Source organism: Haplochromis burtoni, unplaced genomic scaffold, assembly GCF_018398535.1.
Source record: "Haplochromis burtoni strain Fernald_Lab_line unplaced genomic scaffold, NCSU_Asbu1 Contig_75, whole genome shotgun sequence".
Lineage (NCBI taxonomy): Eukaryota > Metazoa > Chordata > Actinopteri > Cichliformes > Cichlidae > Haplochromis > Haplochromis burtoni.
The window spans coordinates 2,246,947-2,274,165 of record NW_024582436.1 but is presented as its reverse complement, the minus strand read 5'-3'; the positions used below and the strand labels follow the sequence as shown (position 1 = coordinate 2,274,165).

Here is a 27,219-nt window from a genome sequence, read left to right as displayed (position 1 = left end):
TTACAATTTGTATACATGTGGGGGTTTTTTTTTTGGAAAGTAACATATACTAAATGTGTATTACTAAATATTTAGTTCTATAGCAGATGTGTAGTTCTACACATCTACTAAAACCACATAAATAAAACATTCTTAAAAATAATTAAACTCATATTACATTTGTCTCTACTTTGCAAATGTTTTTACTGCACTACAAACTTCTTAAAGTAAACTACTACAAAACTACAAAGTCAGTATTTGATATGGCCATCTTATACTTCAACACGGCCTGAACTCTCTTAGGGATGACTTTTTGTAAATTCTTATGATTTTCTGTACATTTCTTTAAGTACTCTTCAGGATAGTTTTCCAGGATTCTTGAAGGACGTTTAAAAGTGTTCTTGGGATGTTGGTTGCCTTTGCTCCATTCTCTTTTAACATGATGCTATGTTAAGATATGTCTTTGTCATTGTGTGGCAGTGTACAGGATGGGAACACTGTCATGCTGAAAAATGAAGCCAGTGATTGAAGTTTTCAGTCAGAAGTTTTCCAGTTAGTAGTGGATGATGGATCAAAATATGTATATTACAATATATACGCTCTGTCATTTGTAGGCTGAGTGCAGGCAGGAGTGGTAAAATGTAGTGATGGGACGTTCTGTATCGAGGCTTCGGAGCGTGTGTCGAGTAATGGAGGGGGCGTTTCCGCGAAGCGCGTATCGAGGCTTGCTTCATTTATGGGAGGAGCTGAAAATGATGACGTCCGAAGCCTCGCTGCCCGGCTGTACCACGTGACTGGTTCATGAAGTGGTTCGAACTTTGCCGCGAGATATGACAGCGATATAAACCCCTCAGACTTCATTCAAAAATGTGGGTGTTTGATGGAGAGTTGCGGTTAGTGAGAGTTTGGAGACCGTTTGGAGGTTTATGAGAGTGAGGAGAGAAAGTCAGGAGAGAATGGAGCCAGCTAAGAAGAGGAGGATGTCCTCCCCTGTGTGGGAACATTTTGATCTTATTCCTCCCAACAAGGTATGTAAATTTCTACAGAAGATGTATTTTCATGATACTGATGGTGCAATACAATTTATGTTGAGCTGTCTTGACTTTTGTACAAGGTGAAGTGTTTGCTATGTGCCAGGGAGCTGGGATATAACAACAACACCTCATCCATGCTTAGGCACTACAGAGCTTTGCATGAGAATAAGGGGGACACCGATTGTGGAGCAAGACCAGGTGAGCCATCAAATGCAATGATAATATAGCATGCAGTAATGTTACTAAATGATATAACAATATTATACAACTGTTATAAGTTACGTGTGTGATATTTATATTTGTGCTTTATCTTTATTGTCTTTCCTCAGGAGAACAATCTCAAATAGATGAAGACCTGGTCAGCATGGTGATTGAGGACTCCCAGCCATTTAGCATTGTGGAGGACAAAGGATTCAAAAGATTTGTTAAATCATTAAATCCTAGCTATGTTCTCCCCACTAAAAAGGTCATAAAAGCAGTGAAAATTTAGTTTTTACAGAATAAAATGTGAACAGGCAGGACTGAGGCTCAAAGCCTCAGTGTGTAGCTGTCCATACCTCAACGTTACAAAAGCACAACTACTGTCCACACCCCAACCACACCTCACCTCACAGTAAATGATCATTTCCATTTCAAGCATTTCCAAATAATCATTTCCCATACTGCCACTATAAATATACACAGTATACTGCCATCACTACAATATACATGTTTTACACACTCCTTTTGTTGTTGACATTTACAGGCTGTGTATAATGCCACACTCTTCAAATTCATGCCAGCTATTATTTTTACGTCCAGCAGGTGTCCTGCTAGAGCAAATGAAGCTTCATGAAGCTTCGCGTTGGGGTGAACCAATTGGATGAAAAGCTTCAGTGCTTCATGGGGCTTCATCTGCCCATCACTAGTAAAATGGAGGACCCAAAGTGCAAACTCCGGAGACAAACATGAACTCAAACAGAACAAAACTAAGACTCCAAATAACTTACACAGGCAGACAGAACACACAGCATATACAACAGTAGATCATGACACACAGAGAAACACAGAGCTTAAATACACAGAGGGAGCAATCAGGGAATGGGAAACAGGAGGGAAACACAGCTGGGGCAAATCAGGCCTAACGAGACAGGGGAAGCAAAACCAGATACATTAACAATAAGACATGGACCTTCAAAGTAAAACAGGAAACATTACACAGAGACACATACTTGACACGGGGATACAGCAGACAGGGGAGACAGCAACTATGGATCACAGACAGAAAACCAGAACACTAAAACTAACAAAACCCACACAGAGAACCTAAACTAAGAATAATCCTATAACCCATAAGGCAAAGCTAGAATATAATGAAATAAACAGAATCAAGGAACCAAAAAACACAAAACACTGGGTCGACGACCCAGGCACCCTAACACCCTCTAATTGTCTATTTTTGATAACATTTTTAAAAAAATCATAGTTAACCCAAGTGTACATGAATATAAGTACCTGTATAACATTACAAGTGCAAACTGTTCAGTAGATACTAACGTCTCCATTAACAACTATTTTCTATCAAGGACGTTACTGATATAGCACTGACACAGTGTAAGTTGAAAACTTTCCATGTTGTAGAAAAAAAGAAAAATTCTCTTTGAGCAAGCACTTTGTGCAAACACTAAAAATTAATTATTTGCTATTAATTAATAGCTAAATACAGATTTTGAGAAAAGCAAATAATCTAAGAGAAAATAAAACACAGAGAAGTGAAGCTCTGTCTACAAAAAATTATAAATGCTATACTATACCAGTGGCACATATTGTGATTTTAATTGAATACATTAATTATAAGAGTCAACAAACCAAGTAAATCATTATGGTTTATTAGCCAGATTATTAACTTTACATATTATATATAGAAAGCCAAACTATATATCTAACCTTATATATTCAATTTTTGAAAATGTTAGAGATGTTGTTTTTAATATATAGTAGCATGGTTATGTCATTTTTTATTCATCCCAATTATTATTATTATTATTATTATTATTATTATTATTATTATTATTATTATTATTATTATTATTATTATTATAGGGTTGTTTGAGATGTCTCCACATAAATTAAGGTATACTGAAACTCCTATTTGTAATCTAAAGGGGGTGAAGAAAAGACTCCTCTTTGCCTGCAGGGAGTTTTAGGGGAGAATGTTTGGGTCATATGTGCTACAGTGTGTGACTCAAAAGCTTACACTCTAACAAAAAGACAATTGATTTCAGCTCTGAGGCAAATCTCTTGCAGTGTTCTGATTAGGATATCTGAGAAGTTCGAAATCCTCTCAGCTCAACACAAGCAGAGAGGAAAACACAGCTGGGGGCACTTTGTTACGATTGCACTATTCTGCAGAATTTTAGCATTCACAGAATTTCCAACACAGTGTATACAGTTGTGGCCAGAAGTTTATCAACAGTCATCATGGACATGATTGTTCTGACCTGTTCTTTATCCAAGGTGCAATGATTATACAGCATCAATCTTAAATCACTTTAAAAAGCACGGCTCAGATGTATAGATACACTCACTTTAATCTTTTAATAAGTGGTGCTGAAGGTTTTACAATGTCTTCACATGGCCAAGGCCCATTAACTTCTCATTAGTGAGCTCGATTGACTACAACTGGTAGTTTCTCTTTGTTGTTTGACAGCACTCATTGAATTGAATAATACTCCGAACAATGGGAAAGTTGGGAAAGAATCAGTGAAGATCGAAGAAAGAGAAATGTAGATTAGCACAAGTTGGGAAAGTCTCTTGGAGGCATTTCTGAATGACTAACGATTCCAAAATGATCAGTTCAAACAACTGTACATAAGTACGAGTTCTACAAGATAAATCACCACTTTGACAAAGTCTGGAAAAATTGGCAAAGAAAATAATTTTGAATGCTCAAATTCAAATTCAAATTCAAATTTTATTTGTCACGTACACAGTCATACACAGTACGATATGTAGTGAAATGCTTGGACAACTGCTCGTGACCTAAAGAAAACAAAAAAGGAAAAGGCTATGAATAAGATAGGAAATAAATATGAAAAATTAATGATGCTCAGTAAGCATCTGTGCTCAAGTTTGCCAGGAATTAGTAACCAGTGGAACGCCACCGTGACTGTCCACAGTGAAATTTTAAATTGCCGTTAACTAAGAAGGTTCCAAGCAAGAAAGTAGCCTTTGCTGCCAAAATCAACACCTTCAAACTTAAATGAAATTTGCAGTTACCTACATGGACAAAAAATTACATTCTGGGGAAAAGTTTCTTGGTTAGACAAGATAAAGACTGAGCTATTTGACCACAATAACAAGAGGTATATTTGGAGGAGTAAAGATGGAGCTTTCAAACATAATAACACTTTGCCAGCTGTTTAGCATGGCGGTGGTAGCATCGTACCCTGGGGCTATTTCGTTGTCAGTGGTGCTGGAATATTGCACAAAGCAGAATAATTAAGAAGGAGGACTACCTCCAAATTCTTCAACTTCATCTCACATCAAGAGCTAAACAATCAGGCTTTCAGCACAACTGAATGCTTCAACAGCTCAAACACACATTGGTTTTGGTCAAAGCAGACAAACATTAAACTTTAGGAATGGTCTCCCCAAACCACTCAACCCTATTGCAAACATGGTCTATGCTGAGTCAAAGCCAGGAAACCAACAAATTTAAATCACATTGGCCAAGAAGAGTGGGGAAATATCCAGCAGGAGTCATGCTAGAATTTTGTTAATGGCTACCAAGCATCTAGTTGAGGTGCAACTTTCTAAGGTACATGTAACCAAATATTAGTGGGGGTTGTAAAAATTTACTTAAGCTTGTATATATGCTTTTGAACCCGTGTAGATTGGAGAAAACACAAAATAAATTCAAACTTGTGCACCAAATTCTTGTTTTTTAAAATAATTAAAGATATATAAGATGTAAAGTTCTGATTGCAACTATAAACAAGAGCATGTACTAAATTGTTAATAATAAAAGACGATATTAACTAAGAGTGAAACAGCACTTGAAAGTGTCTGTGCAAAACTGTAACTACAGCAAGCAATAATGAAATGCAGGTATAGCTCAGGGTATCATTGCACACAAAAACACTCCCCCTGGTCACACTCCATGTATCCTGCCTCTTTGGGTCTTTATGGGGCCTTTAACGGGGTTTATTAAAATCTCTCTGAAATGAAGAACTGCAATGAGGCGTTTATTGAGGGATGTTCTCTACTGTAAAGGTTAATAAGTTACTGCCACATGATTATGCATCTTGTATTATGAAAAGTCTCTATGTAACAACCCACTGAAGTCTGACTGTGGGATTTATTTAATAATTTATTTTTTGCCTATATTTGGCTGCATCTCTGTGTCTGTAAATGTTTCTATGCAAAACCAAATGGAGAATTTGGTATTTTAATCTTAACTGAAAACAAAGTATGTATAACTCCTCTACTAAACACACAAATGCAACTCCATTGTGCTTCTGTCTCAAGTTGATAAAGTTGATAATGTGGTCAATGACAAACTTACTTTTACTTACATTTAACGGTTACAGAACTTGATTTTAAAAGAGATTCACTCTACCTTATCTAAATGTAACCTTTCAAGATGAGCGTTTTCACACTGATTTATAGTTCACTGCACTTCTTGTCTCTCAACACTCATACAAAGACAGCTCTATAAGAGTCATGTCATGTAATCTTTGAGATGTTTTAGGATTTAAGACACATTTGCTCATGAAAAGAGAGTTTAATTTCACTTTATATGAAAAATGTGAGATTATGTCGCCTTTGAGTATATGCCCTGCCATTATTCTCAAGTGGGAAATTGAATATGTGCTGATTTAATTTGAAATATTAATATTTCTGAACAAACCGTTTCTGTTCTATTTGGATAATATAGCTTAGTATATAAACTAAATCATTTCAGGTACATTTGAATTTAGCACTCACAGAGTTTTGAGGGTTTTTTTTATTCTAAATAAACCCTGTCAGTAATAATCAACTTCTAAGTATGTCTCTAGAAATATGTTTTGTAGGTGCTTTTTTATGCTCCAGTGATTTAGAGGTTGACACACTCCTTGTTGAGCAATTCACCAAGCAAACAGACAAACAAAAATTCTTCTGAAATTGGTGAGGTACAAGGACTGAAAATGGGTCAAACTCCAGCAAATGTCCAAAGAAAAACTTTTAAAGACTTTCAAAAGGCCTGCTCAAAACCGCTTGAAAAACAAACAAGTCTGGCTCTTCGGAAACAAAATATTTTTAAAAAAAACGAGGAGTTGCTAAATTTTGCACAGTACTGTACATCATTTCTGACTTGTTGAGTCATACGGTCGTGGCAGGTACAGTACAGAAACAGACTCTCTAGCTTTGACTACTTTTATCACTGCATGTGCATATCAGATTTGCATCTAGGTATGTAACCCTTGAAGTCCTCTTGAAGTATTTAGATTATTAAGTGTAATATTATTATTGTTGGATACTAAGATTTATAGAGCACTGCATTTTCCCGGTGCTGCTTGTCCTGTGCGCTCTCCAGGAGCACCATCATGCACAGTATGTCTGGGACGTGAAATGGCTATAACATGCTTATTATTTCGCTTGACAACACATATAGGTATCACAGTACAACAACTTCTATCAGTATAGTTCGTATGATTCTAAGCATAATGCAATCTCACCTCCATGGTAGAGATTCATGGAAATGTTAAGTTGCCAATTAATCTAACCACATGAATGATAATCTGCACTTTTAACCCGTTTAAAGAGACAGTAGTTCATTTTGATAGATGTTTCCTGTTTGACATTGTCATAGAGATAGAAGTCCATTCTGGTAGATACTTCCTGCTAAAAAGAATAAGAACCCCATTTCTTTTTCTTAATCACATTTAGAAGTTGTAGTTTTAACTGACAGAATGACCTACCCTACTTTTAAAAACATAATTAAAGGAAGCTTGTCAGCTTCTCACTCTTACTGTATGTGACCTTGGTAGCTTCTAGATAATGTCTTTCAAAGGTAGTTCGCTATAAGTAAGAGGCTTAGTTCATCTGCCTTACTGTAGGAACATGTTCTTCCATATTTTCATGTTCCATATGAACAGACATCACTCAAACTTACCGTAAAACACAAGAGTAAAGGCCCACATCTTGAAGGTCAGCAGGTCTGAACCAAATTGCGTCCTCCTCCTTGCTCATGCGCACGCCATCAAAAGAGATGGGCTCCTCAAAGTCACTGTGGCCAAGGCCAGAGCTGCGGTACCACATGAGGCTAAGGCCCACACTCTGTGCCTGGCTGTAGTTGGCTCGGATGTAACCATAGAACAGTGCACATTTTATCCGTACCGGCTCACCCTGAAGGACCCGGTACTTCAGATAGTCCACTGACCAGTCTGTACAGCCATCCACTACAAAGAAGCAGAAAGAGAAGGAACAAGACATGCATTGTTACCAAAGTGAATTTATAAAATGAGTCATAAAATCATAAATCATGCATAAGCATTAGTACTGCAATTCCAGTATGCAGTATATTCAAAGATATATTATGTAACAACAAAGCAACACATCGGTATTTTGCATTCTCACATTGCTTTAGGACAGGAGGGAAGATTGCTGGGTCATAAACAACAATGTCCTGTGTGTATTTTGAAACACTCCCTCAAATAGCTCTATTAGTAATGAGACAATAAGCTATGTATACAGTATGCAAGTATACCGTTATTTCATTGTGTATGCTGAATAGATAGTCATATAGCAGAGGACTTTTAGCTCCATAGTGTGTGTATTTTTTGAAGATTGCAATTAAATTTGTTACGTCAGTGCTAGACAACTCTTCCCTCCTTACCTGATATGTTGACATTTTTCATCCAGGGCATATGTGCTACGATGCCCTATGCAAAGGAAGCTTTGACTGTCTCATATAACCACTGTGACATTTGGAATTAACCATAAAATATCTTCATAAATGATGGCATGCACCTTCAAGTGCTGTGGGTGCACCACAGCTCCAGTGCAACACAGTGCAAGGCTAGCTTGTTGTTGGGAATAAACCCTTCAACAGGTTTTGTGCCTTGTCCTACAGTTCTACAGCTCTGCTATCTGACTAAGGTTTTGTATATAGTGCAGTTCAGAAGAAAAGAGTTTTAAAATTAAACCTAACATGTGCAGCACAGATGAGAACTGGACCTTAAAGCCTTATCTATGAAACATATAGGGCAACTCAACTCGCAACAAAATCAAAGAAACTGGCAGGGCCTACCAGGCACGCTGGTCTGTTCTACTTCTGGCAAGCACATCTCTCCTAGTTCCCAAGCTACTGGATTTTAACCTATGGCCAGCTATCTGTCTCTGACTAATTAGGTAACATTTGTTTATCCAGCAGGTGTATATTTGAAAGCATGTGTGTGCATGTGTAACCAGAGACCGAGAGAAAGAGACAGAGAGAAGTAGTGATGGTGTGGTGAGATAAAGTAATAAGAACCCTGCTGCGTGCCAGTCTGTGAGTGATACGGAGCCTCACAGGGACAGCTATGCTTGTAATTAATACTCTTAATTACCAGGGAAGTAATGTGTGTCTTTCTGTGGGCGCGCTCGTGTGTGTGTGTAGGTGTGTGTGTGTTTTTATGAGTGTGCATTCCCTATACGAATGGTTGTCTGCCTAATTATGTCAGTAATTAGCAGCGTGCTTAGCTACAAATGTGTGTGCACTTACGTACATTTGAATGTGAGAGAATTAGAAGGTGTGTGCATGGAATAAAATGTGAAGCCCTGTCTAATTATCACTCTGCCCACATGCCCTAATACATGCAAACAGGCATAACTGTACTTTCACATGTGTTTACCTACACACCTCAGAACTTCAGACTTGATTACTTTAACTGTCAAACATCTTAATGATGAGCACAGTTAAGGTTACACAAGGTTTTGTTGAAGATTTCGATACACTATTAGACACTTTAATCATTCTAAAAAGCCACAAGACATTATAATTAAAAAAAAGCAATACAAACCTCAGAGAAAAACTAAACAATAGGGTGAATTTCCTCTACATTTGTTATGACATAAATATCATTCCACAGAAGTAGAAAGTAAATCTTCTCCCTTCTCTGAATATCAATCTACTAATCAACAGGGACAACAGAGGCTTCATTTATCCTTTTTTTATGCACCTTCTACACCTCTAATGGATATGACCTCTGCATTGTGCTCACAATATCCATTTCTGCCCCCTGTGCCACAACAAAAACTGTTTACTCTAACAAGCTTGCCTGAATGAAGCAATGAAAGAAAACACTTTTTTCAGAAGCTCCATGCCTGTCTTTTACTTTCACCGTGCAGACCTGAGCTGTCTGAGAAACAAACTCCACATGCATAAAAGTATGTATATGTAAACACACACACACACACACACACACACACGCACGCACACACACAAACACACACACACACACAAGGAGACCTTTCATTCCTTACAGACATCCCAATGGGAGTTGTCTAATGCGGTGGCCTTTTGTGGGGGAAACCATATTTACGTCTGAGACTCAAAACGGTTTTATCAACTCAATTAGAGGCTGACATTTCCCACATCCCCACGCTGGGCCGGAAAATCAATGCTTCCCGCTGGAGGAATACTGCAGTCCCCACCTCTCACTCTCTCACACTGACAGCACCACACATATCTACACGCACATACAGAAGCTCTCTCTTTTCTTCACTGCTCCTCTGGGATGTCGCGCATTTGTACTGATTCTGTTCGGCCACTCTTAAACAAGCCCATACTGTAAAGGGTCTTTCCATATGGACACATTCCCACATGACTGTCAGTCTGAAGAAAGGTGGCTTCTGCACCTCCTTTACTGCAGTACCACGAGCTGCAGTACTCCCTTACTGGCTAGTGCTAGTGTGCTGCTGTTGCCCTAGCACTACTACAGCACATGATATAGAGGGTATAGGTATGGCTGGTGCAAGAAAATAGCAAGGGGGAGGGATGTCAAGCTGTGGGATGTGTGTCGTGTATGTGTGCGCGTCTCAAAGAAACCTTATTACATTCTGTGTTGAGGTCCAGACCTGTCCGTCTTCATGTGACACTAAAGCAAGGCAATAAATACAGACCCCTGAGCTAGAATAAATTTACTGGCACTCATGCATACACACTCGTGGAGCCACACAAACAAGCAAACGCACACTTGGAAACCAAACCCAACCTCCTAACATAAAATCTCAGATTGAGCTACGTCCAACCCGAGTCAACTCCTGCTTTGTTTCTCCCATAATCAAATTCCTGTGATCCTTTCACAACATCATATGCCTCCAGTGGGCTTCCATGTCTCTCACTCGCTCTCACATTGCTCTCAGTTATCAGACTCGCTTCTCTCATCACTACCTGCTCTCTTAATGAAGTGTAATTATCAAACGTTAGGTGGGCGGCAGGGTTCTTGCAGGCCAGGAAGACATTCAGTGATCATATGTGGATAAGGATACTTAATAACTTTCTGTCTCTTTCTTCGCTTTCTCATTTTCTCAGTTTACACCCACGCCACATGGATGACTCTATTTCCTATCTCCCTATGCCCCTATGACTTGTAGCTTGGTCCGCTCGTGTTTCCTCCTCCACTGGTGATTTTGGACTTTTTTTTTCTTTATAACAATAAATAATTGCTTTGTTGTTTAACCGACTGAAAAGGGAAACAGATGACCAACAAAGTCTCCTAAATTTGCCTTTATCTAAGGATAATTATGAACTACAGTATCTCTCGATGGCTTTCAGGCCCTACAAAATTTGTGTGTGTGTGTCTGTTTGTGTGTGTGGAGGGGGGTGGGGGGTGTAATGGTGCATAATCTATAATAAAACATCCACTATTCTATAAACCATCCATAAGCTTTCTTCAAATGACTTAAATCTACTGTGTTGCACACATTAGTACTATAAGTCCTTTATATTCAGCTAATGGAATGAATAAATATACAGAGCAGTAAATATAGAGAAACCATTCACACATTAGTCTTTAAAATGGGCTTAGGTACCAATCACAATGTGTCCTTTAGGCTCATTACTGGGCCTTAATTCTCTATCTCCCCATCTAGGCTCCAGATTATTTAATCAAGGAACAATATAGTCAACCACTACCCGAGTCTTAACCTGTAGTGATAGAATCCCAGCTGTCTCTGTAAATCACTGACTTTGTCTTTTTAGCCAACTGTTCCTCTGCGTGTCCCTGAATGTGCCCTGAATCTGAATGCTTCTTCCAGGCTTGCCAGCCTTGAATCAGAGGTAGGTTAACATTGAATCTCCACATAAATAAAAAGCCCATAATGAGGGACATACTGTGTTGGAGGGATGACATAAATGTATAACCTAAGTAATAGCAAGATATTTGCAGTTATTAATGTCCTCATGTACACCTGCATGAATATGATTGGAAGTAATAAGTCAGATAATAGCTGAGAGCTGTGAGTAAGTGTGTTTGTAAAGTATGAATGCAGGAGCTGGTGCCAGTACACTAATGCAGTCAGTGCTCTGCTTAAAATAACACAGTCTTTTTTAATGTTGTTATGTGTGATGTTTGCTCTGATTCTTTGAAATAAAAATGTACTCTAAGAACTCGTATAGGTAGGGGACCCACATCAATCAGGTCTGCATATGTTAACTGCTAGCTGATTCAACTCAGAAACTCAGCAATGAGCAAAATTAGCTTCTGCCATCTGTCTTAATTATTTGGTATTTACACAACAAGAACATCTGAAAATAATGCAGCTTGGTTTTGTTTTGATCCTTCACTGTTGCAGTGAAACAAGCTACTTTCTAACAGCACCTCACACAGCCTCAGTTGGCATTTGCAGTACATATTGCAGTACACACCTCTCCTATTTCTGTGAATAATACAAAATTCTAAGTTTTATAAATTTGTCTGTCGGAAACTATTCCAACGTGAGCTAATTTTGCAACCTGCAATTACAAAAAGATAATTTATACTGAAACCTTTGCAATTATGCAATTGAGGCCAGTACCTATAGACCCCCAGTGTCAACATTTTTAAACATCCAGTTGTGCAACCACTAAACACACACGGTTCCTATTATTTGTAGGAAAATCCATCCAATTCCTTATCCCTCTCCTGCTAGAACTCCAGAAAAACCTCCAGCATGGACAAATAACGTGATGTCTGCTTTTTTTTTTTTTTGCTTATCTCTCCCCCTTGTGCTGTGCCACTCTGTACTTCTCTGTCTCTAAATCGTTCTCCTTCACTAACAGTTTACCATTGTTCATTTATATGCAAATGTGAAGAAATACTGATAATTTCTCTCCTAAGATGGCGAACTGCATTTGCTCTGAAAAAAGTTAGATGAACATCACTCTTCTTTGAATAAATCTGCCTCTGTGCTCTTTCTGTCGCAACTGAATAAAAAAAAAACAAAAAACAGTTGCAACAACAAAGATTTAATTTTAAATAAATAATCTTCTAAATTGCATATAAGGCATTGTCAACCTGTTATACACTCATTTACAGACTTCCAAAAGTCTTTCAAAATGTGAGTAATCTACTCCCTGACTGTAGCTAATCATTAGCAGGAGTTTTATGGGTAATGTACACATACACTAGTTGTATGTCAAAATAAATACATCACTACATTTAACTATTGGGAGTGAAGAAAATCATCATGCGACTACACACGAAAGAAAGGAATACCTAAACTGCTGACCTGCTGTAGAAATATGCAACATTTCGATTGCTTTCATGCCTCCTTTTGTTTAGATTCTTCTAACTGTGTGAAACTGTGCACATATGCAGTATATTATTATATCGAAAGACTGATTATGTAGAAGAAGTTTTCTAGAAACAACAGGAAGTAAGCTATTCCATTTCAGACAAAATTTACCTTGTTTGTTTTTCACAGAATTATAGACCATAAATAATTAGAACTAAAATTCCATAAAACGATGAAGAAAATGTTTTCACTGTTAGTCAATCTATACCAACTGGTTGTTGTTTTTAAACCCCTTTAATCACTCTCAGCGTATGTCACATCCAGGTTTTCTTCTATCATTAATCTCCTTTATGTTTCATCAACTCTATGATTTTTCCACACTCCATCATTTAACTTGTATAACGTTGCTACTGGGTACCAGAGAAAACGTGCTATCATCTTCCTAACTGGCTGCACCGTTAGGTTCCACTTTTCGTGGACGACTCTGTAACCAATCGCAAAGAGAACTGCATGATTCACATGTTTGCGGCCACTGAACTGTGCAGCACTTAACTGATAATGATACTGAAAAAGTTAAGAAAAAAAAACGATCACCACTATCACAACTGTCCAGTTTCTTCAAATAAATATCACTACAATTCCTGATTATTTTACAAATACTGCCTTGGATCTGCAGTAACAAATGGTTCACACTTACATTTTTTTCTTATTTCATGGTTTTCAGTGTTTAAGGTTTAAATTTATATGTTATAACTTATTTAGCTCATTAGATTTAGAAAATGGGCCTTTTATTCTAACAAACATTGGAGTCTGAATATTGGAGTCTCTTTTCAAAACCACCTTAAGACTGTAAATGGCCACCATTATTGCAAACCAACCTTATGTAACCTTATATGTGACTCTGAGATAATGACCTTCCTTAATCTCTGCTGTAATATCTGAAAGCTATTATCCATTATTTGTTATTGAATTACATTTTTTCTGTGTTATTTTATACGGTTACTGTTCTGTGGAAAATTGAATTCACGTTATCAAAAGCATAACAGATCATCCCCAGTAAACTGAGACAATTACACACATTAATGGACTGCTAAAAAGTGACCACACCTATACTTCACATGTGTCTTCACATAAGCCTAAGCAAAATATAATACTGTATGTGAAATACACTGGCTGTACCATTTTTCTGCAGCTTATTTCAGTAGTTTTTTTCTCCATGTGATAATATTTGCAATGCTTGCTCTGTAAAATATGATGTAATACACAGCAGTGCAGCATTAAACTACTGAAGCTTCACCTGAGGACCACAGGAAGAATACAGGGAAGATAGTGAAATTAAGTAAATCTAATTTATAACAGTAGATGTTTGCATTTGCATTTATATTGCCAGAGATGTTTCGAAGGCAAGATGGATTTTTGAGAGATAAACAAAAAATGAGATCCTCAAAAATGAGATTTACCCCACAGGATCTGCTCCGAAAGAAACGGCACGCAAATACATCTGTTGATTAAATAATGACAGTAGGCTAGAATCTGAAAGTAAACACACCTACAGTATTCACTAATGTATCAAAAGTGTTTTATGGGTGAATCACAGAAACTTTCAAGTTTGCCTGAAGGTGAGTCCTGTTTCTATTGTTCATACAGAAACCAGGGTGGGTTTGTTGCCCTTGACCAAGTTCAGCACAGCTCACTCAGATCCTTTTAATAACTCTCCAATTGACTTCAAATTAACCAGAACCCTTTATAGAACAGAAATTTCCCCTGTTGTGTGCAAAAGGGTGTCACTGAGACATTAGCTTTTTGACTTCCCTCTCTCTCTCTCGCTCTCTCCCGCTCTCGCCTTTCCTCTCTCATCCTTTCTTCCTTTCTCTTGATGATAAAGGGGCTCTTTTTAAGGAGAACAGAAAGCTTGTCAGGATTTGGCCAGCTGGAGAAAGTCATTTGAGGCCCAAATTGATGTGGCCGGGACTCTCAATAGTATCTCTCCAATAGTGGGGGCAGGATAGAGGGAGATGTGGTGGCCGGGACATTGTTCCTCGTAAATGGCTCTTTATTTCATAGGCGAACTTGGGAAATGAGCAGCACCGTTCACGGTTTCTGCTGGGGGAGGACGGCCATGCGTAAAATAGAACACTAAGAAACAGGAGGCCCTAATATCTTAACAACTAAAAAGTCAGTGGCTCTCCTACATCATGTGCAGTTTTACTGGCAATGAGAGCACATGCAAATAAAGTCCCTATAAGATATAAAGTCAAGGCTGTGTGTGAACACCATCCATCATGCTGACAGGGTGTGGGCAGCCCACATGGACATGAATCCATACACAGGCTGACTGACTGAGCCAGGTCCCTTGGACCATAACTAGGAAAAAAGGCCAAGGAAGAAAAGCACTTCAAATAACACAATCCTCAAATGCAAAGCTTGTGTGCAGACTTGCTTTTTTTCCTTCTGTGGGGCAGTCTTTGTGTTTGTCTATGCAGGTGTCAGTCTGCAGTGTTGTATTAAAATGCCAGTTATTTCTTCGCTCTCTGTCTCTGTGTGTGTATGTGTGTGCCGGCGCTCTCCATTGTGCAGCTGTGATCCATGTGATTCAGGCTGAGCTGTCACTCTGCTAATCTTCCCCAGTAGAAATACAGCTTGGAAAATGTCATCTGAACATTCCGAATTGTGTTTACACTCGCTGCAGGTTCCATCGCTTCTAATTTGACAAGTCATTATCACCCATGCTCCTCTCCCTCTTCCCTCTTGCGGCCCGAGACACAAAAATAAAGAGGAGGTGGAAGAACGGAGGGAGGAAAAACAAGGCAATAAATTCCACTCACAGACAAAAACAACTGTGCTCTTGGTAATCAGTTAATACAAAAACCTTAGCTAAAATGGTGAGCATTATTGTTATTTTCAGTCATTTACATCAGCTACTCGGCTTCAGATCTGTGTAAACTTCACATCATTCCCTAAGGCCTGTTTATATTTATACAATGCAAAAACTAGACAGAAAGCCCTGACGGAGAAGTTTCTTGGCTGTCTCGTAAAAAAGAAGCAGCTGGTGGATATGTGCGCTGGGAAAAGCACATGGCTTTCCACACCCTCAGGCCCACAGCAAAGCTAGCTTTGACAAGGGCTGCACAATGGGAATTCAGTATTAAAGAAAACAAGGTGAAAAGCCTCATACAGCAAGTCCTAGAAATAAAACAAGAAAATACGTTGTTATTCCAACACCCCATATGAGCAATGCATCATCTGACGTCTCTATCAACAGGACAGGCTTTCAAAGATACAAATGTTCTGAGCTTACTGCTACCTTTAGGGAAATGACTGCACATATACTGCAGCTCTAGATCTTAAACTCCCATCAATTGTATAGTGATGTCTAGGTTAGATAATAAATCTGCAAACAGAACTGTAGAGCCCCCTCCTCCCCTTTCCAAAAACTTTGTGAATCTGGGTTAGACATGTCTCTAGACATTTTGTGGACCATTGGACTTTGTATCCTCAGGCTTTGTGAAGCAGCATTTTCTGAGACCTCTATTACCGGAAGGAGGGAGCTGGGGTGGAGGCCAACAAAATCCACAGACATCCCCACTACTAACTGAGAGATGTTAACTGTGCCTATACTTGAAGATAAGCTCTACAGTGTAGATTTGTACTCCAGTCATGTGCACGAGGTAATCTAAAGCAGATCACAGGGTACAGCCTTCGTGGCCACTGTACCAGTCTTACTCGGTTGTCAAGTTGCGTTACTCAGGTGTGCTTATTAAATTTTGGGCCACTTGTGGCTACAACATGGCATAAATAACAAATCAAAACATTAAATAGTATGATAATTATGGAGGAGTAATAAATGTGATGTTAAATCAAGGTGACAGCAGAAGAACTGACAATGACAGAGCAGGTGGGAGAGGAAAGGAAGCAATGATCCATCCATCCATCCATCTGTAAGTCTGTCCAGTCGTAAAGAGACATCTCCAGTGAGAGCTGGCACTCGGGGCCACGGGAGTTAATGACACACTGCCTTAAGCCTAGATCCAGGCACTGTTCCTCTGACAAACTTATACAAACACAAGAGCTGAAATTATTTTAACGTAAACGTGTGTATTTCACCACCAAAAGAAAGAAGCCTGCCATTTAGTGCTGTTATGCTACAAGAGCAAGGTCTATACACCATCAGCCAGTAGCATCTGATGCTGGTTGTTGACTGATGGCACAAAGTAGAACAAGTCAATAGAAACCTGTTATTGATATCATCACTCCTGCTGAAGTGTGATCAGTGCTCTGTCTGCACATGGCCTTAAATATTTACCCCTGTTTAATCTTCTGTCCTCTCTGCCCCCAACTTTCGATCTAATCCTCATGCTAAGATATGATGCCTCACTGCAGCCTGTCCTCCTACCATGTTTTTCTCCCCCAACTATATTGAAATTACACCTCTTGGATTTACCCATCACCAAGCCCCTTTGATCAATGTTTTGGCTCTGCTTAACATTGGAAATATACCGGCATATGATATTCTCTCAGTTTTTCACAATTACTACTAGTTCCCTGGTTAACCCCCACCTCTCCTGAGTTGTAGTTAGTCATTTAAATTAATATGTTTGCTGAAAAGAGCACACAACAAAAATTCCAAGTCACAATACAAAGCCAGCAAAAAGTCATCATGTGCTGAAGATAAAAGAACATTTTCAATTAAGATGAGTATGAAGCTTGGTTCATTAATAATGCAAAAATCATTACCCCAATTATCTTAGCGTCCCAGTTTAAAGACACCGTATACGTGCGTGTGTGTTTGCTTGCCTGTTTTTTTTGCACGCAAGAGTTTGTCTAGTGTGTAAGTAAAATGGATTTCTTAAGTGAGCTAAAGCCAAAGATGTGTTCCTTTTAATGACCACAAGAAAAAAGAAAAGAACTATAACTTTTACAAAACCCGTGCAAGCATATACATCCAGAGAGTGCTTTCAGGTGCACCTGTATGCATGCACAGCACAAAGGGAATGACAAAGACAGAGACTAGCGACAGAGATAGGAGCGACTGCTTGATGCGTTCCTCTAAAATATTTATGCAGCTGGAGATTTGTGTCCCTGATTCTGTGTCCAATTAAGTGGGTTTTTTCCTCCAAATGGATGGGAATTAGATAAGAAAGTCTATGAGAAACACCATGCGGTAAAATCATATACAATAAGAATAAATGCTCATGAATGGAATGCAATCCAATACAACAAAATCATGCCCCTTTCTTTGCTTCTTGCCTTGACTGCCCTGGCATTACGAATTACTGCATCCATTTAATGCAACAGCAGACTCCCAACATTAACCTGCTAGCCAGAAGTGAAAGCAATCCCATTCACGTTTCAAACTTCTGAATTATTCAGTGGCTTGCCAATAAGGAGTGGTGCTTGTGAGGATTGGGCTTTTGGGTGTTCACTTCCACGACAAATGACACAGATGCTAACATGCATCGCTCCCTAGTGACACTCACATATTAGTCTCATGAACTTAATATCCAGAAAAAATTGTAGAGTGATTTATGAGGACTTCACAGATGAAATCACTGACACAAATTAACAGAAATGATACTGACTAACAAAACGTGGATTCATCCTCGCTCTGTCTCTGAGCTGCCTGCTCTCCCTCGGCCTGGAGAGTAGGGAGGGCAGTGGCTCTGCGCAAGCTTTAAATAGGAATTAGCAGCATTTCATTGTGATAGTGATTGAGTATGGGTCCCTGGGGTGGGTCTACTCATTGTTACCAGGCCTTGTAAATCTACAGTAATCCTCTCAGTGGAGGAGAAAAACAAACACACACACAAATATTATACATATACACATGCATATAAACGTGTGTGCACATGCATGCTTATTTTTCACTGGCAGAACAATATATGCATAAAAAGTATCTGCTGGCACTCAAACCCAGTACTTTTAAGGATGGAATGTCAATGAAAACAATCATATCCCCCCTCAAGATTTTCCGAGAACGATTTAAAAAACTTTGTTGCCGAGACACTGGTTCCTTATACGAACTACTGCCCAAGCTGCTTACTCCTCTAACATTTGTCCTCCGCCCACTCAATCACCCACACAGACCCACGGACACATGGTTGGGAAGACACAGCGAGAGTGCAAAAACTAGCTCACAGCTTGCTGACTCTTGCTCTTGAAACCTACCCACAGTCAGGGTTCACCTGTCCTTGCACTTTACATATTTTCAAATCTTGCACCATTTTGCAAACTTCACTTGGTCGTGCACAAAATAACCCTAGTCAAGACTATTAAGCATTTCAGACTAAGCTGGAGAGGCTAGAAGAGGCAGCTGAGTGTGGTCCTTGTTCAAAGAAGATGTCGCTTTAAGAGGTACAAAAACCCTTTTAATTAATTCTTAGAGGTTTGGACATGCAATGATTATTCCAAGTTTAACTACTAAATTCCTCAGGTATACCACCTTAAATCACGTTGGAACCTTGTGATACTGAAGTGACTCGTGACACTAGTGAATTTTGTCATTTTAAATTCGGGTTTGGGTTGCCAACTCTAACAGGAAATCCATTGCTCTACAAAATAGAAAACATGAATGTACATGGACACCATAAGATAAAAAATAAACTAAATCCAATGCAATCAGTAGTGGAAGAAGCATTAATAAAACCATTTATATATGCTCAGCTATAAATAACTATAACTATTATATTGATATAGTAATAAATTGTTATTACTACAATTTTGATGTTGCAGCAGGTAGAGGCAAACAGTTATTGTGCAACAATGTGCATCTATGATAAATTGAAAGAACTCTTTCAGATTGTGGTAAAGCAGTGGGGATTCCAGTATCACTTGCCAAATGGCAGCGGGGTGAACAGGCTATGAGTAGGGTTGACTTTTGGTATCCTTTGGGCTTTGATCGGACACCTCACTGAATATGTTCTGTCAGTTTCAATCACTCGCTGCACAGACTTCTGGTCTTGGTCTTACACATTTCATGATGTTTCCAGACATTTCCGATTGCACTTAGGGCTGTAGGATTATTAGAGTTTTAATCTCAATCATGATTCTGGCTTCCCACAATTAAATGAGCATGATCGTGAAATGTTTAAAATGCAAGCTCCACCAATTGGAACGCAAATTAAAAGCAAATCAGGCGCTCCCTTAACCTCCTAAGACCCGAACTCTGTCATGGCATGCAATTTTAATTTCTCTTCGCTATTTGGGCTGATTGGGACATGATGAATGTAAAGACAAAGAATTACCAGATATTTTTTATACCTGATTTTTGTTTCTAAGAAAAATGAGATCCACATATGAGGATATACAGCAGCAGTTTAATGTCCTCGTAAGTGGATATCAGGCCCTTGTGGAGCAAAATTTTGTATTTTGGTCTAAATAACCCAAAATGTGATGTCCACATATGTGGACGCCAGGTCCTAGGAGGATAAATTGATATTTAAACATGTGCCTGCATGTGCCAATCACAGCTGTTCCCTGCATCATGTAGCTTGAAGTTTGAAGGGTTTATTGGGTAACACTATGTTAAAAGATACAATTACAATAACATCCAAATGTCTGGAACAGCAAAAAGCAAAGAAAATGTCCTTAAAAGCAGGTAGTTGCTTGGAAATACTTTGGATTTAGCGCATGTTATGTTAGCCAAGGACAACTCATATGTAAAAAGTGCTGTGCCTCTGAACTGCAAAGCAACACAACTCATTAAACCACATGAAAACACACCATAAACTGCAGTGCAATTAAAGCATGAAGGCCAACAAAAATAATGAAATGCGGGAGCAGTTTCCCTTTGACTTCATTTTATTAAGTCAACAGGACTGTCATTAAGAGATGTGCTTTAAGTGAATAATTTTTCAATGCAAAGATTTGCACAGATGTGACAAATTGAAAGCAGCAAATATTTCACTCTTATTTAAACAATGCAATAAAAAATGTTTTAGTAAAATCAGTGAATAATGTTACAAATAATCTCAATCTCACTATTGAACAAAATAGCATGTTAGCATTGCGGATATAATTGTGCAGCCGTTCTTATACTATTAAAGTTTGTTATGCTACAGTAAATATGAAAATGCTATCACATATGGAACTTTCTCAGAAGTGCATTTAAAATCTGTTAAAGTTCAGTCATTGATATAATGCAGTAAACACAACAACTGCGTGAGGTCTGTTAGACAGGTAAACACATAGTTTCCTAACCTCACATTATACCTGTCAGTCTGTTAGACAATACCTCAAACATTGCTTTCACTAAAGTGAAATCAGCTGCATAATAAAGAAATGCATACAGCAATATGTAGACCTGTGTCATTCCGCCACAGCCGGATTAACGTATTATACTGTGTTAACTTCAAGTATATAAGAAAGTAACAAACCAAGCAGTCATATGTTGCCCTGCCCTCAGTATTATTTGCATGCACTCATCTGTGCCCACAGCACAGGAGCCCACACTGAGAAATAGTATCTGCTGTTCTCTCAGGCATGTACTTTATAGACTATTTTCATATTTAAGCACGCTGTGAGTAAAGGCTCCTCTAGTGCACAGTAGGTGTTGTGGAAATAAATATTTTACACTGGAATCTAATTGCATTTTGTGGCCTTGAGCACCCTACAAGACAATCTGCAGCGCTGGTCTAATGGCTATCTTCCGTACTGTCTGCTGGGGGACCACTGACACACATGCACACTTTTTATGATCTAGTTTATGGACTTTGTGAAGCTCTCACACATCTGTGTTTAACGTATGTACACTAGAAACTACAGAAGATACAATATGTATTCTAACTACGTGGGACTCTATAAAATATTAAAGGATGAGGGAATATCATAAATCTATGGCAAAATCTGTGATGCATGCCGTCATGTCACGGAGGACTGTGTGTACCCTTTCTGTTTCTGCCCATTGACCATAAAATCCCACATGAAGGGCTTTTAAGGGTAAGGCGTATATAAAAACACACAAACATGCACAAAAATTCAATAATGAACATCAATATGCTCTGAACATCATACAAAATGAGGTTACAGTATTTGTGCATTAGTAAGAGATCTCTATAGCCCAGAAATCTCTACCATTTAGCTTGAGAAGCCACAAAAATATAAAAAAAAAATATAGATATATCTAAATACCGATTGGGCTACAGGCCACAGAGTTAAGTGTTGTACTCAAATGATGGCTTTATTGAAGATCAGCATCGCCAGAAATGTATAATCTGACAGGAAGACCAAATCAATATCAGCGCAGGATCCAGCACCTACCACTCAGATGAGGGTTTAGCACTCAAACAGAAGCCCACTAGGTCAACTACCAGACAAATCCCAATAAGGGAATCAACATAATCATGAGGGTCCAGGCCAGCCTTAGCTTTGTTTCCTATCCTTTTAGTCTGTGCTGATGGATAGTATACAACGAGGATGCGGGACCAGCATCCCTCTCTATACAGAGAGAGCAAACAAGCAGATGGTCATGTAGTTCTAAAACTTGGCTGTTAAAACAAAAGAACTCAAAATACTTAAAAAATGCAGTCTCCTGCATCCCTGCCTACTGCAGGGCTGCAGAGGTTCACAGGAATCTCTTTAGGATTAACCAGTGCGGCTGTGTGTATTGGTGATGCACATTCACAGGGTGAAGCTCAGAAAGCCTGATGTGGTTTTCTGCTGGCACACAGCCAGAATTTACTTATGAATAAATATGAGGGAAAATCAAATAAATAAAAGGACAGCAGGGAAAAAAATAATCCTGTTAAAGATCAAACAGCAGGCTCCCTTTCCCCTCCTCCTGCCATTCTCTCTTGCCTTGATTTTTCTCCAATTTATACCTATATTCCTCGGGTCATCTATGCTTCCACCGTGCCCTCTCACTTTGCTCACTTTTCTCACCCGTCTTCTCAGCAACTACACCTTAACTCGCTATATAAATTTCAGATTCCCGTCATCTTCTTTTTCTTCATCTTTTCTCCATCTCCCCCATCCGCCATCTCCTTTTCGATTTCATGGCCGGTCATATCTTTAATCTTGCTCCTCTTTCCCCCTTGTCCGATGCTCCCTTGCTGGCTTCGCTCCCTCCCTCCTCCTCTCCCCCCACGCTCCTTCCCTCACTCCCTCCAGTGCAGAACTAAATGGAGATTAATGAAGGGAGGAAGATGTGTCTGTCATCCAGACAGTCTGATGCAGCCACCACAGCAAGTAAAGTACTGGATCTATTCAAAACACACTAGACATAGCTCTAATACTGCTCCAGCTGAGAAGAACGACAGATTAGCATGCCGCTTCTATTTAGATAATTTGTGAATACTAACCGTACCGCTGAAGCATGCATTCCTTTCCATAGTGATATGAAGTGTTTAGTGTGTGGGTTTTCTTTCCCTTCTCTCTCTCATTTCTTTTCTACCATTAAAGGATATTCAAAGTACACCCCAGCATCTCATTTCCTCCCCAAGTTTAAATCCTGACAACTGACGGCCACTCGCTGCTCACACGCCAGTCAAGCAGCTCTGATAAGCCCCGCAGGAAATTGACTCGTATTTTAGAGCTACATCTCCCATATCATATCCGTCTACCACCCATCACGCCCTTGGTTAGAGGTCAAGCAGCTTTCACTAATCTCACATGCAAATTTGTGCATGTTACAGTGTGAACGTGAGGGTGATATATGAACCATGTCTATAATTCATGGTTCATTACCGGCGACAAGTCACGCTTACGTCCGCACACAACTTCATACCGATATTAGGTTAGCGCTGGGTTAAAGAATAAAAACGGTTTTAAAAATAAGCTGTCATTTGAATACAGAGCATCTGTGTCAGTCTGTGCGTATATTTCTTATTCCGACATTCCCCTGGTGCATTCAGAAACAGAAGAGCAGGAGCATGCTGAATGCTGTGTGAAATATTTAGCACAAGTAGCGATAAAATTCTCTGAACTTGGTTGGTTGTCTTCTTAAATATCCAAACCTTTCCCCTTTTATAGTCCCTTGATATTACAATGGTTTTTTTTAATATAGAAATGACGCAAGACTGCGGTACGTGTGTGTTTGTGCGTTTGCTTACCAGCACAGGGAGCGCTCTCATCTCTAAACACTAGACAAACACATTCGATTAAAAGCATTCTGATTAAGATGATGCATTAGCTCACGAGGTTACAAGCACCAAAACCCATCTATGAAGAAAAAAGGGCCTCTGTATGCCACATTTAACACTAAAATCAGCTGCTTATACCCACACACTTAGGCACTCGTCAAGACTCGCACAGCCATGTGTGGATTAGCTGCTGTTTATGTGTGGCATATATTCATCTATCTGTTGTGTTCCTTCTCTCAGCCCGGCTGGATGTTGCTTTTTTAAAGCGCAGACATTTCCTCTAGTTTTTCTGTAGCACTGTGCACAGCAGCCAGGGGAACGCAGCAGGGGGGAACAGGGCTCATGTGACTCTACTACTGGTGAGAAGGAGGCTGAAAACTAACAGGCTGACATACACGACTGGGACTGCAGTTAAGTCGACTGGAAGACTCCTGCGAGGCCATTGCAGATATGGTTGGAGGAACTGCATTAAATGAGAGCATCTGCCCAGTTAAAATTGATTCCAATTTCTGCATCTGTTTCTCGGATCACAGCAAAAGCAGTCCTGTACTGGGTGGACTGAAATGACCTGAAATCAAAGACAAAGAGTTATTGAACAGCTCAGCTAAGCTTAGATAGATAAGATACTGACCTAAAAAAGCTACGGGACGGTTAATGCTTCAAGGCAGGGGATGGCTGTAATTGTCCTCCTAACCTTCTATCTGTAATTTAAAAAAAACAGCTCTGACATTCATGAGCATTTGAACAGCTGGTTTTGACCTTCCTTACTGCCCACGTTATTAAAAGTGACAAACAGCGAATATTTCAGCTTTGAGGGAAGGATTCTTTTCAGCATCACTTGATTTTCCAACATCAGCACCCCACTACACTTACAAACAATAATACACGTGAACCTTTTTCTCATAAATTTCTCCTAACCTAATACCTTGCCTCCAAAATGCATCGACAAACCACATCCGTAACATTGACATCACTGATTACTCTGGTTACTTAACAGTATGTTTTTTAAAGAAGCACAAATAATGGAACTAATTCATAGGGAATTTCCGTAGCTATACATAATAAAATGTAATGTTTTTTTAAACATCCAATTCCTGTATATAACTGTTATACTCCTATCACTATTGTTGATTCTCTAATAATGGATTAATCATTACTAACAATGGGTTGTAAGGATGCTGAGAGGAAGACTAAAAATGGCATTAGCACCACACACAGGGACGGCTAGTTTTAAACACTGGATGTTTTTTTATGAGCGTTATCTGTGGGAACCCGGTCTTCCTGTTCAGCTTCACTTAAGTATTTACCTTATTTGTTTTTTCTCATCGTGCAGTCGTAGTGCTCTCTGTCTGTCAGTTTCTGCATTATAATGCTGCACTATTTTGTCTTTCACTCTGCATATACTTCTACCTCATTCACATGCTAATATTCTTATTTTAATTCTTTTTGCCCTCCCCTTTACTTGCAGTGCTCACTTTCTCATTCACTGCGTTAATATCGGCATTCTTCTTATTTCCCTCCCCCCATCCTCTTCTTTCTCTTCTTCCCCTCCTCTTTTGATCTGTGTGCTGAATTATTCAATCTTACCCGGGCTTTTAATTCTCTTGATTGAGCCAATTACCTTCTGGCTGGATCAATGTGGGGAAGGTAATGATTTAAATGGCTGCCGCATAAAGCCACATAACCACTTCAACTGGTGCAGAAGGGGAAAAGAAGGGAGAGGGGGAAGAGCACATGGAGGAGGAGGACTGAGCAAAGGAAGGTGGTTTAACTGAGGTAGGGAAATGAATATCCTCTCTTTAACACAACCGTGCATGATTCAGCATGTACGTTTAAGTGCTTCATTTTGTGTCCCTGACTCTACCTGCTGTATGCTACAATGTGAAATCATGCAGGGGAGGCAGACTGTGCAAACCCAGTTTCCTTAGGGATTATCTAAAATGTATGGGCTCTGTGGAAACTGGGTCAGTCTGATCCTAAATGGTGCCATCGTAGCAGAAATCCACTAAGTCGATACCGCCCAGTATCCCACAGACCTTCTCTCTCTCTTGTCATCTCATCTCTCACATGCACCTCTTGTTCGTGTAGCATGTCCAGTCCTATGCACACACCAACATACTGTACATGTGCAAATACAAACACACACTTTTTCCCCATCATTGCAACTCGTCATCTCCTGTTGAGTGAGCTGTCCCATCCTATTTGGCTTGCCTCCTTCATCCTCCTATCTATTATTGATGTAATGGAGCATTGTATCTAAATGCAGCCCTGCTTGTGACAAGCTCTTCAGCCTGGAGGGAATCAGGGAAGCAGGCCAACGGCGGTGTGCTCCTACTGGGTTTGCTTTAGGGGCAAGTCAGAGAGAAGACAGATGAATGATTGGGCAGGTAGTTATCTTGGCCTTGGACTTGGACTGACATAGATATCTGTGGCAGTCCATGTATAATGCCACTAGCTGCACCAGACAGTGATCAAGCATGAAGTGATAACAGTCCTCTTTGCGAAATATGCCAAGAATTGTAGTTGCAGCCATGCAGTTGACATAATTGAAAGCTGAAAATATGAGCATGAAAACTCTATGTTCCATCTCAATGGCAATTTATGTGCTTCTTTTATCATCCAACAGACACCACATTAACAGTATCACTCTAGAATTGTCTTTTGTCTCTAATTCAGATTTATTAGGAACTCAGACTTGAATCCTGTCCCTGTTTTTGGATGCACACTAGTTAAAGTACATCCTCTTTGTGGGCCACTTGAAGTCCAGTGTCCATATGAACCACTTAACTAAAAACAAAGAGACCAGCATTAGATTTCGTTACCACAGCAACTACAATTGGGTTCTGGTGGAGGGGTCAGTGGTGATCAGTTCCCTTTAAGAATGATAATGTTGAAGAAGCAGCAGAGGCTCAGGATGAACCACAGCATAGCTGCCTCTCTTAACCAGTTTCTCCCTCTGTTGAACGCGACTTGTTTCTTATACAATGATACAATCTGCTTTATATATCTATGCCTGTCACAGGAAACAGTCAGCCTTTATAAGCTTAGAATATGTATAATTACATGACTCATAAAATTAAGTGGCAACAGTTTAAATTTAACAGACAGCACACTGTTTTGTTCCGAATCTCAAATAGCTGACATGGTGATGTTTTGCTTTTCAGCATTTAGCTGATGATTAGCAGCAGATTAAATAATTTCTTTTAAACATCATACTGAAACTTAAAACTTGTATTTCGTTTTCTATGACATTGCATGATACAAACTAGTAGATTTTATTTAATCATACATGAATTAGTCAGATATGCTCATTTTCATCTGCTGCTTCTGTTCAGTTTTTAAAACAGTGACCAAAAATAGTACTAAAAAGATATAAGATATTAAAATTATATACAGTGGCACATACCTAA

At 39.2% G+C, this 27,219-nt stretch overlaps 1 protein-coding gene across 2 annotated transcripts in view; it reads right to left on the bottom strand.

The window, feature by feature from the left end:
• LOC102291884 (interleukin-1 receptor accessory protein-like 1-B) overlaps positions 1–27,219 on the bottom strand; it is a gene marked incomplete at its 3' end in the record, with an annotated part of 149,736 nt that overhangs the window by 69,425 nt on the left and 53,092 nt on the right. For both annotated transcript variants that reach the window (XM_005935077.3, XM_042221845.1), the window contains 1 exon segment: positions 7,150–7,435. In XM_005935077.3, the coding sequence (XP_005935139.3) occupies positions 7,150–7,435 (286 nt within the window).